Raw genomic sequence first — 15,560 nt, 5'->3', positions numbered from 1 at the left:
CTGAACCATCCGTCTGTTGCTGCCTGTCTCCATACCACGCCAGGTACACGGCATACCAATACGACAACAAAGCTGGGACAAACAAGCACTCTGAAGCAATTTCAAATCCAACTCAGACACTTTGTGAGAAGAGAGATCGCAGCCAAGACATCAGACAAAGACTGGCTGTGAAGCAGCAGAACAACTGACATCTTTGCTGGCTTCAGCTTTTAATTTTTTTCAGAATCTGTGATTAATAAAGTGCTCATTTCAAGCCCAGGCTGCTATTACCATTCCAAGAAAAAGACATAAAGAGAGAAATGGCTGAGTGAACACTGTCTTTGTATTTACAAATTACCCAGAATAGTAAACAGATATATCTTTAATAAAGTACAAAACAAACATGTGAATGCAAACTGTACAATAAATTATGAATCATTTTCCTTGTTTCAGCATTTCACTTTATCCATGTTGAGCAGAAGAAATGCTACATTTGAGGGAACAGGTTGATGTTTTTTCTATAGGAATAAATAGATTTGAGCAAAACATAGAAATAGAATAATAGGTATAAACAATCTGCAGTATAATCCATGTACAATATTTACACTTATATATATAATTCATTCAAGAAAATGCATTCAGTATAACACTTGTATTCGTACAACACAGACTCTCCTTGGTGGGAATGTTAAAGATATTAATCAAATGGCAAATAAACAGAATTGAAAAATTAAACGTGTTTTAAATAGTAATCAATAATAATGATTATTTTCAACGGTTGATTAATCTATGGATTATTTTCTTGATTAATCCATCTGTTGTTTGGAGGATAAAATGTCAGAAAATGGTGAAAAATGTCGATCAGTGTTTCCTCAAGACCCAGAAAATATTCACATTTTAGAATCCAACAATTTTGACATTCAATTTTCTAGAGGAACTCAGTTTAATCACTAATTTAATAGTTGACAACTAATGGATTAATCATTGCAGCTCTTAAGGGGAATGTGGGCACCTTGTAGGTACCTAATAAGATAATATAAATAACATAAAACTCCTAACTTGCTTGGTTTAATGTGATCGCTGTAATCTCAGTTTTTGAACAAAACAGGTAAAACAGACTCAACCTCAGTTTTACCTTAACATAAAAAAAAAATTCAAGCCACACATACACTTTCATCTCACAATAACATCAGCAAAACATTTAACATCTGTCCCAAACTGTGGACAACAACAGTGCATGATCAGGTTGTGTACTCACACAAGTCTCCTTCATCCCCTGTGCAAAAAAAAACGTGCCACTGAAACCGGTGTTTCAGCGACTCAAAGAGAGTAAAGCTACACAAGAGTCTTCAAGTGAAATGGCTGTAAGTTATATCGCAACTCTCCGACTCGAAGTCAGTTCAGCAAACTGTGAGTTGGGGTTTCAGGGACATGTCTGATCACATCGTAGATGGTGGTGTGCATGTCCTGAACAGACTCGAGGCGAGCCAGGGATCTGCACGATGCCTGCAGGACAGTTGCAAAGGAATCTTAGATATACACTCAACTGTTCAGCAATGCATAATAGCTTCAAATCATTCTGAGTTATCATAGACCATATTCACACGGCAGCCATTTTCCTCCGACGTCATGCTCAGGGTGGGAAGCTAAAATAATGTTATGCTGCTGTGTTCCAGGTTGTACATTGTTTAAAGGCGGGAAATCTGAAAAGTTGTTACCGCTTAATGATTGATCAGCTACTGAAAAGATGATGGATAATGAAAATTTGGAGGGACGTGGTCATAGTTCAAGGTAAAACAACAAATTTGCTAACCCATTAGCTTACGTTAGCATTTATCCACTTCCTTTCTACCATCACTGTTTACAAACGTGTACATTTGTACAAGATGTGCATTGTTAATTCAGAGTGAATAGTACAATGATCACAATTTGTCACATGACATGTTTGTAGGACAGAGTACAGCAGTGCAACATTTGAGCTTCCGACCGTGAACGTGAAAAATGGCCGTCGTGTGAATATGGTCCATGTACAACATTACAATACCTGTGCAGATTCCATTTTCCCAGGTATGGAGACAAACTCATAGATGCCGAAGTCTTCTGTTGCATCCTCGTGACCTGTTGATGCATAGGTTTCTATGTCAGACCAACATTTAGGTTATAGTAAAGACATTAAAATGAATTCTGCGTCAAACTTTAAGACTAACAAGATGAACAGGCACAGCCATAATCACAAGACCTGCTTTTCAGTTGGATTCAATGAGACATCATGACCTTGTTGTGTGTATGTGTGTAAATATGATGTAGGCATACTCTATAATGTGGGTGTCCTTGATGACTGCAGTGTTATCACTAGTAACTTACCTGAGCGATGTGGTCGTTTCTGCTCTGTAAGCGGCCTGCCCAAAAACAGACAAATAAAGCTGTTATTCAACTAACAGCTTTATGGACACTATGTATGGGCTACTTAATAATTCTACAGTATGGTTAATGCCAGTATCGATTTCATATAAAAGGCTCTTACCTGTTGTAAATGCTCATAAGTACTGTTGATAACAGAGAGAGAGAAAGGGAAATACAGGGCAATAATTATTGACAAAGAAATTACACATTATTAAATATTACCTTATCTTAACTTATTCAAATGTTACTTTGCCCTGGTTATTCCGTGTGACTGCCATTTGCAAGTTATTTACATATATGATTAACTGCAACAGTGTAATATATCAGTGGGGCAACCGTTACATGTTATCTACACATCTCAGCATTCACACCTGTGGATTTCAGGTCGCAGGACAGACTGTGAGGGCTCAGAATAATTATTAGCTAACCTCTCTTAGGGTGGCAGGTTCTCCTGATGAAGAACAGCAGCATGCAGCCGATGATGAACAAAGAAGAGACAGTAATGGCTGCCAGAGGGGATACGGAGTGGCCCTCCTGGGTGTGCTTCTCCTTCCCTGTAAACAAACACAGGATGGACACTCATGTTAACAGTCATTGGTCCACTGGTGTGATCCATTGTGTACAGACTTTCATTGTCCCCAGAGGATAAATCCTCATGACTCTGAAGATGATTGATGTGATATTGAGTCTCTACCATAGAGAATAAATTCTATTAACTTTGGTGATAACTTTTCATCTAATGTCGGACAAAATTTAGATACTATGTGTCATGACCAAATACCTTAAAGGTCCCATATTGGAGAACGTGAGATTTCTTGTCTTTTTTATTATAAAGCATGATTGCCTGCTAATAAATACTGTGTTAGTATCAAAACATGCAACCACTGAGAAATGCACACAGCCCGTATTCAGAAACCATGCCTTCCAACAAGCAGTCTGGACCTCTGTAAGCTTGTGATGTCACAACTATACAGTCACAGCCCTCAGCCATGCCCCCAGCACAGCTGTGGCTGCAAAAACACCAGCTGAGGTGAGACAGTTCTTCAGACTGAGGGTGAATAGAGGTGCTGCAGCAATGGATGGTACGAGAAAAAAATTACGCGGCTAGCCTTATCAAAAGGTTGGTCATCAAGAGGTTTTGATGTCAATAAAAAATGGATGCTGTCATGACTTCTGTTGACTCATTAAACAGCATTTTAAAACATAGCCAGTATCAGCAGAAGCCATCAGTGAGTCTCTCTCAGTATCACCGGGACAACATATCAATGTCGCATTCAGCACACAGAAACTCTACATGCAATAAAACTTAGTCAACAAACACAACAGCTGGTATCCACTGTTTACTTTCCCAGTCACTGAACTTTAATACAGGCTGCAGGCGCTGGAACCTAGCAACAGAGATAAAACATAATAGCCATGTATATTATCATACTATATTCATAACCTGGTTTCACTTTTCACCTGTTGTACACTCACTTCTTCAACCACCCTATTTTAACTACATGTTCCCAAAGCTGTCATTGTCAAGATATATCTCTCGTAGCTCATAAACCTCTTCTGTGTTGGCACCACTCACTGTTTACTGAGTGTTTATCTCAGAGGATTCCCAAAATCTACCCACGCTCTGCTCCCTCCTGTCACGTTCCACCCTCTACCCACCTGTTCCTAAGCTGGCCACCACCAGAGTGAACTGGGCCTCGTCCTGCTTCTGGGTAACGTTGTTGAAGGCGCGACACAGGTACTCTTCGGCCTGAGCCAGTCTGTAGGAGCGCACCTCCAGCCGCGGGCCCTCAGTGATGACCTGGCTGGCGTTGCGGCTCTTGGAGATCCAGACGTAGCTGTTGGGAGGGTTGGAATCAGCCTGGCATTCAAAGAAGACAAGCTCTCCGGGGTTGATGGTGAACACTTCTCCTGTCCGCAGGCCCTGGCCTGAGTTCACCTCCAGGTTGTAAGGGCCATCTGCAAGGGCCAACAGTGGGTCAGGAAAACATGACAGTTTGCTGCTCATTATAAAGAGAAGTTACTTTTTTAAATTAATTTTCTTGATGCATCATGGGTCAGCCAAAAGATTCGGACTACAGGGTCATTGGTTCGATTCACAGTCTAGCAGGGTAAGTCCTGGTGGAGAAATGAAAGAGCAGTCCTTGCCCTTCCCAATTTAGAGCTGGGGTGCCCTTATACAAGTCACATTACCACAAAACAGCTCCAGTGGAGATGTTACAACACAGCCCAGACGCCGGAATTAAATGTTGTCATCGTATGTTTCTGCAAACCACAGCTATGATACTACGTTTCGTATGTATCATATCAACATCTATACAATACGTATCATATTATGTTCAGATTATATGTACGACCTCACATTCTTATCAGGAGGAGCGGTTGGTGGTGGTGTGACAACTCGACGAGACGGTTGCTAAGCTAGACCATCGTTCGCTTCCTGTAACTGACAGAACTGGGTTATCACATCAACTGTTGGGACGTGTTGCAGCTGTCTTTCCAGGAACAGAACCGGGTATTTTTAGTGAGACATTCAGACATTTTCCAGCCATGTTTGTGGCCAAGAAATGAGTATTTTATCTTTTTCTAACCTTAACCAGGTGGTTTTAGTGCCTAAACCTAACCAGACGTTAGGTACAGTGTTGTCACAGCATAGCTTTAAAAATTAAAACATATGCCAGCAAATGGGTTGTATAACAACCAGGGGTGGAAGTAACTGATTATTTAAGTCATTTTTGGGTACTTTACTTGATTTTTTCAAGTCCATAATTTTACTTGTACGTAAGTAGGCATTACACCATGTAATCTACTTAGTTACTTTTAAAATCATAACTGAGTACTCTGTACAATTTGAGTTGATATCTAAACCTTTCATCTGCATTTGTAGTCAATAAGGCTATCTGAGTAAAGTAACTAATACTCTGAGCAGTGTTAGAGAAGAATACTTATTTCATTGATGTAACTGTACTCGATTTTTAGTACTCTTTCAACCACTGATAACAACACATGAAACTTTTCTGATGAATCGAAATGTTTCTTGTTTCAGGTAGATAAGCTGATATGTGTTATAAAGTAAAAAAAAAAAAAAACTTTAAAAGCCGAAAACAGAAAGATTTTATGATAACCACAAAATATTCTCCCTTTTCCTGGGTGGATGTTTTTTTTCATGGTGACAACAGCAGTGTCTCCCTGAGCCAGGTAGTTGAATAAGGTCTTTGTTTAAGTCTTAACTGTAATACAATTAAGTGAGTGGAAACACAAACTTTGCAGTTCTAATTAAATGTTTTGCATTTCAAATGAGTCTGTGCACACTGCTCTGTGAGAAATGTCATTGTCAGCCTTACATTAACATTAATAGAGGCTGAAATAGAAAGTGAACATGGTAAAACTGAAGGAGATACTTTAACTGATAGTTGAACGGATGTTACTCAATGCTCACACATTGAACATGTGTCTATGCAAACAGAAATGATGACAACGCTGCCCATTGTTTGAGCACACTGTCTGACGTGATGGGAAAAAATGAAGGAAGTTGCAGAGACATAACACCAAGGTTCCATCGATACGTTTACGTCAGTTCTGTAAACATCCTACACATTCAAACGAATTCACAGAAAGATCGTATGTACAGTGGGTTCAGACAACAACGGGTGAGTTTATCAGTGCATCTACACATTTTACGGTAGAACAGAGGAGCTCTGTGAGAAAGGTCTGCTCCCATGCAAATATTATCAGCCACGTGTTTTCGGTCGTCAGAAAGAAGTCTGATCTCATAGACATTTACATACTAACCTGCGGGAGAACAGCGCAAAAAGAGAAAATACAAAACTAAATGCATCGCATGAATTGGTATTAGTAGAGGAGCTTTGTGGCAAATACGTCCTTCAACCAAATGTTTGTGAAACTGAACATCACAGGCTGTTCTGACCTTGTAATGTTAACAGAACTGGTGCCCATGCGTGCCAAATTAAGAAGACTTATGTGAAAGAAATCACACCTAGAGCCGATTTTTGGCTGCAATGTTGACTTTATACTATTTACTTGCTTGGTTCATTTGTGGTAAACAACAGCTTATACATGAAGGTCACATTATTCTGCCATGTTAGATTTCCAGGCAACCCAGGAAGTGTCTGATTCAAGACCGTGTAATATGAGCCAGGCATTTTGCACTTCTTTTGGTTGTCGTTTATAGTCTCTGGTCTTCATAACAGCTACTTTGAATAAAAGCGAACAAATTGAGCCGCATTTGTGATGCCAACATCCAGCTTTTTATACTATAAAATGCATGTGATGATTTCATTCTCACAGGAAATGAACCACACTACAACTAACTAACTGGGAAGAGACTAGACTTGTAATTTCAGGTGGGAAAGAGAAGAACAGATCTACTCACAATAGACGTTGAGATCCACAGCCCTGCTGTATTGACCCTGGCTGACAGGGTTGCTGGCCACACAGCGATAAGTTCCCTTGTCCTCCTTTCTCACAGGACTGATGAACAATGTGGAGTTGTCTTGGGAGAAGTGGTATCTGTCACTGGGACCCAGTGCGATGTTGTCCCTTAGCCACTGGAACACAACTCTTGTTCCATTCTCGACAGAACAACGCCAGGTTACGTTTGCCTTGTCCTCAACAACTGCATATGACGGGCTCTTCTCAATGACTGGAGAGGACACAGGGACTGAGGAAGAAACAGGACATTTTGGTTGATTTAAGGCTAAGCTCATAGACATCATCAAACTGGTCACCATGATAGGAAAACACTCACCGTCCACTGTTACATGCACAGTTCTCTCCTCCTTGATAACCAGTCCTGTCTTGTTATGAAACTCTATGTTGAGCTTCAGGTGGTAATCCCCCTCATCGTCCTGGTTTAGTTGCCGGATTTGTAAAGACACATTAGGTTCCCTGAAGACGAGGTGGTTGCGGTACATCATGTTGGTGATCGTGGCCGCTTTGGTAAATGTCACCAACGTGGATCTGGAGCCGCTCGGCCTGGTGAGGGACCATGTTCCCTGGATCTCAACTTCATCCAACGGGAAGCGGGTCTCAACAGACAGGAGCAGGGGCTGCCCTTCAATACCATGATGGACTAATGAAGAGATGTGGATGAACTCAGAGCGGGCTTCTGAGATGGCAGGAGAAGAAGAGAGGGATACGGAAGGTAAGAAAGTGAGAGTAACTTCACAGTCGCTGTAGGATATCTCCCATGACAGACATCAGGTTTCATACATTTCTCTTTGCTAATTTAAAGCTTGCTTCAGAAAGAAGTTCTTTACAAAGTGTGTCAGCTACTGAGTGTGTTGTCTGTTTCTTAAGTGTCCATTTCATTCTGTAATTTAAAAAAAGGGGGTTGGACCCTGATACAGAGACTGATTGATAACTGACTGAAGATTGATAACCGCTATCCAGTACTCCATATCTTTAACGGTCCCATATTTTGCTCAATTTCAGGTTCATAATTTTATTAAGGGTGCCTACTGAAAAGTCGTTCACATGCTTTAATGTTCAAAAAACACATTATTTCTCTCAAACAGTCCATTGCTGCTTCACCTCTATTCACCCTCTGTCTGAACGCTTCGTTCTAGCTCCTGTCTCTTTCGGGACCCCCTCCTCATTTCTCACACGCCTGAGCAGGCACTGCCCATGTGTTTCCCCATCAGCTCTGTGGGTGTATTTGCAATCACAGCCACGATGGGAGCAAGGCAGAGGGCAGTGACTGTATAGTTGTGACATCACAACTTTACAGAAGTTCTGACAGCTTGTTTAAAGGCCCAGTTTCTGAATACAGGCTGTGTGCTTATCTTTGTTTTGATACTTTGACAGAATTTATATGACCTTCCTGACATTTGACAATTTTCATGTAAAAAAAAAAGATAATGTCTTCAGTGTTTTTCATCAAACCAATACTGTCTTGGTTTGTCACTATAGTAGATCCCTTTCACATTACACATTGTGATTTTGTGTCTTGTTAGTTTAAAAATATTTATATATTCATGGATGTATGGTAGCCTATAAGCCAATATTGTGGTGACAAAACAGGTCTATTTCCATTTAAAGATGAACCAAGCTGAGTTTTGTCGTCTTCTCACATAATGTATATCCTCGTCTTCACAATGTGCAGGTCCTGAAACTGCAGTGAGTTAATATTGACCCAGCTCACTACAGAGTGTCGTTGTTGTCAGACAAGGACGAGGCCTGTCTCTTTGATCCTGACTTGTCCCAAAACAAACACTTGGGCTGTCTGAAGTAACTAGAAAACTGTTGGTCTATTTGCACCCTCCTGTCTATCAAAGCGCTGGCTGGTTGCCACGGCAGTTTACTCTCTGCTAACCAACTGAAAACATTGACGGGAGGAGCTGTGGTTGTTTACAGCAGCTAAAGGTGCAATATATAAGAATTGGCCACCTCTCAGATACATTCTCAAAAACAAATAGGGGGCAGTATACCACCAGAGTAACTGCTAACTGCTGCTAACTGTAGCTCCACTTAGCTAGTTAGCTTGGTTAGCCATGCAGTTAGCAGTATGGACTGGGAGCTCGAGGACCAAGCTAGAATTGGTGTTTACAACTAGCACAGGAGCTTTGGACTGGGACTGGTGGGCTAGCTGGTTAGCATGCTAACATTAGCAGATATCTCTGCAACACACTACACAGACATAATGTCAAACTGCTATTTATTAACATTCTGTTGGTAATCTTTTTCAGTTCTCACATATTGCCCCTTTAAGTCTGGATGTAATATATAGTAACAGTTTCTCTCATACGCTGTGCAGTTGAAATGATCCGGTCTGTCAGTCTTTCAGTCTTCCACACCTCATCTACTTTACATTCCTGAGTTCAAGGGTCATTAATAATATATCAGAGATGTGACCTGACGGTGTCGTTTCACAGGAATTTTTTGACAGCTTTCAAACTTCATTGGCTGGGTATTTTTGACGGTTTGAAGTTAAAAAGTGAGACTGGGACTGTGCTTGGGTGCCAGGTGGAGTTAAGCAGCAGCCTGTGAGTAGGCAGTGCTACTGTGAAACAAACTCACTACAGCCTCTCACTTTTCTTTTACTTGTGTCCTTTTGTCTCCCTTCTGAGTTCTCTGTGTCTTCTCGTTTTCCATTCCCGCATCAGAGAAATGACTTTTAGGAAATGCAAAATATTTAATCCGAGGGCTGTTACTTCTAGTGCAATAAAATCTTAATATGAAAATAGGGGGAAATATGAGTTTAGTTATCTCTCTTTCCCTTTGTCACCCACCTACTTCTCCACCCTCCCCTCTGACCACTCCATACTTCCTCCCTGGGGACATCCAGCTGGTGTCAGACAGGTCCCTGGTGACTGCTGCACATGTCGCTCATCACAATAGATCCACTGTCTGTCTGGTGTTAAGTTCTAAATAATAAATGCAGCACAGACGTCCACTTTGACACTCTTGCAAGCCTGCAGGCCAGTTTCTGTGTGTGTGTGTGTGTGTGTGTGTGTGTGTGTGTGTGTGTGTGTGTGTGTGTGTGTGTTGTAGCAGGAGTGTGCCTGTGTTTACACCAGCTGAGATCGGTGAAAAGGCAGAGCGAGGAGGAGTGTGCCGAGCCCGCTCCTTCACTGTTGTCCCCAAACAACACGCATATTGTTGTGGTGATACTGAGGAGATTAAATTGGCAATTGCCTCAGAGGTGAGAGGATATCTTCACGTAGTGGTCGTGCAAACACACACATACACACACACGTTTAAACAACCATGTGTGGAGAGCCACAAGCACCTGCCTCTTATCACCCTCACACACACACAGCGGAGTTGTTTGGATACCAAATAAAATCTCCCAGTGCGTGTCCAAACGCCACCATCTTCTGTCCTCTTTCAGATAAGACAAATAGTGCTCCTTAAGAAAGGTTGATGATACAAAAACATCAAAGCAGGCAGGAGAGCTTGTGTATTAGGGACTTTTTGCTGTTAGATTTATCTGGCCATGTGAGGTCTGCTGGTACGTGTCTGTTATCACTGAGTCACACAGCTGTGGTCTAGGTCACTTCTCCTTTCCACTGACCCCTTCCTTCTGTCTCTATTTACCTTTCATCAACCAAGATATGTTTCCCATCTATCTCATACATAAACATTCTGGGGTTGGTTTCAATATTGTGTCAATTAAACAGTGTTAAACAATATTTCACCTTCATCAAATGTATTGAAATACTGTATTTATTTAAAGGTGCAGTGAGAAGTTTTAGGGAAGCAATTTTCATGTCTGAATAAACTGACTAAACAAACTGACCTCAAAGACAAACACAATTTCATACTGTTTTACTTTGTTTATATGTGGCGGACCCTGCCACCTCTCTAGCTTCAAACAGTGTTCTGGGGCCTTATTTTCCTCTGAGAACAGCTTGTTTATTCAGTTATGAAAAAAAATATATTTCTGAGTTTGTATTATTACCTCATTAATACTGTACATTTAAATTTCTTGCCACATTACTTCCCAAAACTACAGAGTGCCCCTCTAATAATGTACTTTATATGTATTATTGTATACATCCAATGACACACTCTGTTGACAAATATACCAGTTTTTGCTGTTTTCAATTTATTATAAAAGAAATGTTACCATAAATATTCCACACATATCAATATAAAATACCAATGTATGATCGAAATTAACATTCATTACATTTTGTAATATATTCTTGAAGCAAAATGACAATGTATAGGCATGTTTTGTCAAATATATGTGGAGTCTTTTCATACATTGTTCTCGCTCCACTTCACATTTCTGAACTCCAAATCCCTCAAAGGGAGATTGGGCTTTGTATGTTTAACCCCAACGCTACAAACAACAAACTCTCCTGAACTATCAGATCAGCATTTGATTAATGTCATATTTCTCTTGAATTTCCTTTATTTTACTGCATTTTATCTCGTTGATTGTATGATTTCCTCGCTTTGCACCTATATATTGCGTGGCATTATATTTTGTGAAGAAACTTGTAACTAGGTTTTTTAAAAACTGCAATATAAATGAAGTTTATTACTATTATATCATAATGTCTGTTTAATACATTACATTATATTTACAGTATATGTCAATATATGCTTGCTCCATAAGCTGACAGTGGTAGAAAAGCTAATCTTGTCACATAAAGTCACATGGCGATGACTATGGAAAGGACATGCAAAACAAACCAAGACTCTAAAAGGATCATTTTGTGACTGAGGAACTGAAAAAGGCTGTGGGGAGGTGAAGCTAACTTATTGACCAACTTGTAATGTAACCCGAATTATTACAGTATTAAGATGCCACATTCAACTTTTTTAAAATGCAAAACATACAGTGCTTGTCCTCAAAGTTCATTCCTCATGCTATTGTTGTGTTTTTAAAATTTTGCAACCCGGTTTCATTTCTGCTTCTGAACTCTTCAAAGACAAACGATTTCACAAGGCTTCAGTGAACATTTTCGTTACAGCACACCACAAAAAAAAAACTTCCTCAACTCACCCTCAGTTTTACCCTGCCAACCAAGCAAACAGCAACCACAGTAACTGCTATAACTGCAACAACACAACACTGACAACTCAAGCAAAGCACCCCTCTAACGACATGCTTGACGCTCACCTGTGAGGATGAAGAGAAGTGAGCAGACGTAAAGAGCTGATCCTCCTGTGGCCCCCATGGCATCTTATCCTCTCGGGATATGTGGGACCTCTGACAGGCAGGCAGGGAGTGAGGGATGAAGGAGGGAGGAGAGGAGTGGAAGAGAACGAGGTGGTGGTGGTGGTGGAGGAGGAGGAGGAGGAGGAGAGAAATGCGACTGGTTGTGGTGACAACATTTGCCAGGGAAATAAGAGGAGCTAGCTTTAGCCTGCATGCAGCCAGGCCCCTCCCATGTGACACCAGGAGGAAGAAGAGGTCCACCTGGCAAAGAGTATGTTCCTCACACACATGCACAGAGCTGCCCTAAGGCTTGGGGGTTTCACTCCGTCATAGAGAAACTGAGCCATGAGACTGTAAAAGGATAGTGGAGAGCAGGATGGAAACTGTTTCTTTACATTATAATCCACCAGCTGGCTGCTGCTTCAGTCCCTCAGGCTGTGAGACAAAGAAAAAGGCAGGCAGACAGTGAGCTTTTAACGGCCAACGTCACACAGACTGGTTAAGTTACAGAGCTCTCAGTGGACTATAACGGTCAGCAATCAGCTACTCTGTCTGGAATGATTTTGTAGTCTGGAAGTGAAAGAACTAAAAGACAGAGAGTCAAGGGTAAAACTCAGAAATGTTGTCCTGACACTGATACATGTATCACTGACCTTTCTAGCACCTTCAGGATACAGGCTCTCATCAAAAGACATTTGTAGATAACATGTTCGTATTTTTTTTCAGCCTCCGGGGAGACATTGTCGGTGGAAATGATTCCATGACAGAAACATAGAGGAAAATCTGTTGTTAATTCATGTCTGGCCAAACATCTCAACAAAGACTTGTTTGTGCCACGACCAATGTGTGTTTTACTCTCAGGCAAAAGTCTGTATAGTAGACATTTCAATTAATTTTCCTATGAGGAAGCTGGGGTTTGTTTGTTTCTGTTACAGCTGGCACAAAGTCCCAACAGTTCCTGAAATGATTGTCGGTCTCTCACATTTTCATAATTATTTAAAAGTGCATTTGTATGAATTGGCCACCTGTCGCCTTCACACTAAATAAACAAAAACAATAAACAAATAGGGGGAAGTATGTCATCAGACTTACCCCTGGCCTTGGCTAGTTAGCTTAGTTAGCCGTGCAGCTAGAATTGGTGTTTACAATTAGCACAGGAACTTTGGACCAGGACTGGAGGGGCTAGCTGGTTAGCATGCTAACATCAGTAGATAGCTCTGCAATACATAGACATTATAATGTCAAAACCGCTTTTTATTCACATTCTGTTGATCATTTTAGTTAACTTTTGAATGTTTTCCACCACAGTTCTCACATATTGCCCCTTGAATGTTGCAATCAATGCTGGCAATACAGTAGATATGCTTAGTCCAGTCACAAGAATACAATACCATGGATACATTTGAATTTTATGTATAAGTTCTACAATATGTTTCATATCATGTTCACATTTCATGTGTATGAGCTGACTTTCACGTTCGGAGGGGAAGGGGATTGTGGTGACAGCTAGGTGAGAGACTACTGGATACTGGATAGTTAATAAGCTGTTGCATTGATTTGCAGCCAAAAAAGCAAACACATTTTTATACCTGCGCAACGGAATAGGTCAATTGTCAGCGTCTGCCAAACAGCATGACAGTTGGCAGCGTGACAGCGACACACTTATTGGACCTTTGTCGTACGGTCACAGTTTACAGTTAGGTTTGAACTGTTTTAGTTTTAGTTAGTTAGGTTTAGGAAAACATTGTGGTTTAACTAAGTTACCTAAGTTACTTACGTTATGTACATAACGTAACTTCAAGTTAAAAAAAACTCACTGTTGAGGGGACAAACAGCTGCCGAGCGAGAGATCACTTGGTTAGATGGATTTTAAACGTTTGTAAGCTTTTGAAACAAGACGTTGGGACATTTTCCAGACGTGTTTGTGGCTACAGAACCAGGTAAGCAAAAAATGATCTTTTTCTAACCCTAATCAAGCAGTTTTTGTGCCTAGACGAACCAAACTATACGCACAGAGGGTGTCAAAACATAAAAAATAAAAAACATCAAATTAAATCTAAGGAAATGTAAAGTTTCATCATATCTGTGGTTTCCCATTGCCAACATTCATTCTGGCGTCTGGCTTGGTCACAGTCACATGTTCAACACTGAAACGTTCACTATTTCCCCCCCTTTCCCTGTGCATGGTCATCCTCTGTAAGGATATGGGGAAACTGAACTGAACTGCACAGTGAATGAATTAGGCCATTGTAGGCTGTGTAAATGAGTGCCTAGTTTGGTGATGGCACCATTAAATAAGCTGCTTATTTACTTAATGGAATGCTCATTCACTGAGGCTCCTCAGGACAACGATAAATAGTTTGTATCACATCAATACAGTATCTGTTGTACAGGACACATGATTTGCAGTCATCTATTCATGTTTCAGACAAATGTTGGTCCACATTTATCAAAATCTAACATGGATTTGAAAATGAATCCAAGTGATTGTATTTAAAGGTTTAAAACACGTGAATATAGAAATGTAATGTTTAAAGATGTACTGTTGCCTTTAAAACTGCAGTATTCTCTCCTGCCTTCAGGTTATGAAGCAGATTCTCGCCACTGAACCTGCAAGTTTCCTCTTCACCTTTAGATGGGGTCAGTGCATCATCTTTTAGACAAAGGCCGCCAATGGATTTATACACTCAACTCTGCAGCAGGTTACAGGAAGTTTACAGGTTAATTACTACTTGTTTATCATGACTAAGTATGTGTAGCGACCCGGTCAGTCATTGCATGGTTCTCTGGAAGTGGTTCCCAACCTTTTTTCAGCCTGTGCCCATGGTGTTACTATCCACTCTTTACAACAATTGAAGACAATGCAGTTAAGGAAAAGTCAGAAAAATAAAAAATAATTTCTTCTCTGTCAAATTCGGTCAAGTCAGTTTTATTTAGATAGAACCACATCATAACATGATTTAGTTAGTCATGACACTTTTCACATTAAGCAGGTCTACATCATATTCTTTAAAGGTGCAATATGTAAGATCACCTATCGAATGTCACTCCGAACAAACAGAGGGCTGCTTATCAACTGAGTAGCCAGCAACTGCTGCTAACTGTAGCTGCCGTGCACCAGTTAGCTCAGTTAGCCATCCAGCTAGCGATCCAGATTGGAAGCTAGGAGTGGTATTAAAAGAAAGGATTGGCCGTGGCTAGTTGATTAGCATGCTTACTTCAGTAGATATCTCTGCAGCACAAGACATTGATGTCTTTGTCAAAAACTTTTTTTTCTAAATATTGATCATGTTAAGCTTTCAGTTAATCTTTGTGTGTTTTAAAACCAAAATTCTTACATATTGCACCTTTAATTTACAGAGACTCAAACACCAAACATGAGCAAGAACACTGGAAACTTAATTTCTTCTAGTTGGGTCAGTCCAGTTAAGAGCACTGACTAATAACAAAAGCATTACATGTCATGAGCAACGTCTTATTGTCATAAGACCGGGGGATGTTGAGAAAGACAAATGGGTTAGCTAATAGCTGGGTAAATATGTTA

At 40.5% G+C, this 15,560-nt stretch overlaps 1 protein-coding gene across 1 annotated transcript; it reads right to left on the bottom strand.

Annotated features, from left to right (window-relative positions):
- Positions 1-343: 343 nt before the first annotated feature.
- On the bottom strand, positions 344-12,182 carry hepacam2 (HEPACAM family member 2). The gene is made up of 9 exons (XM_084379637.1): positions 11,978-12,182; positions 7,151-7,510; positions 6,776-7,063; positions 4,042-4,341; positions 2,811-2,936; positions 2,504-2,525; positions 2,344-2,378; positions 2,024-2,097; positions 344-1,485 (listed from the first exon to the last, which is right to left on the bottom strand). Exons 1-9 carry the CDS (start codon positions 12,033-12,035, stop codon positions 1,375-1,377), a joined length of 1,374 nt encoding a protein of 457 aa, XP_084235763.1. The 5' UTR covers positions 12,036-12,182; the 3' UTR covers positions 344-1,374.
- Between the last annotated feature and the right edge of the window lie 3,378 nt (positions 12,183-15,560).

This window comes from Pagrus pagrus (genome assembly GCF_965226575.1).
Source record: "Pagrus pagrus genome assembly, chromosome: 17".
In the NCBI taxonomy this organism is placed as follows: Eukaryota; Metazoa; Chordata; class Actinopteri; order Spariformes; family Sparidae; genus Pagrus; species Pagrus pagrus.
Note: the sequence above shows the minus strand (reverse complement) of the source record. Positions and strands in the feature narration are given on the sequence as shown.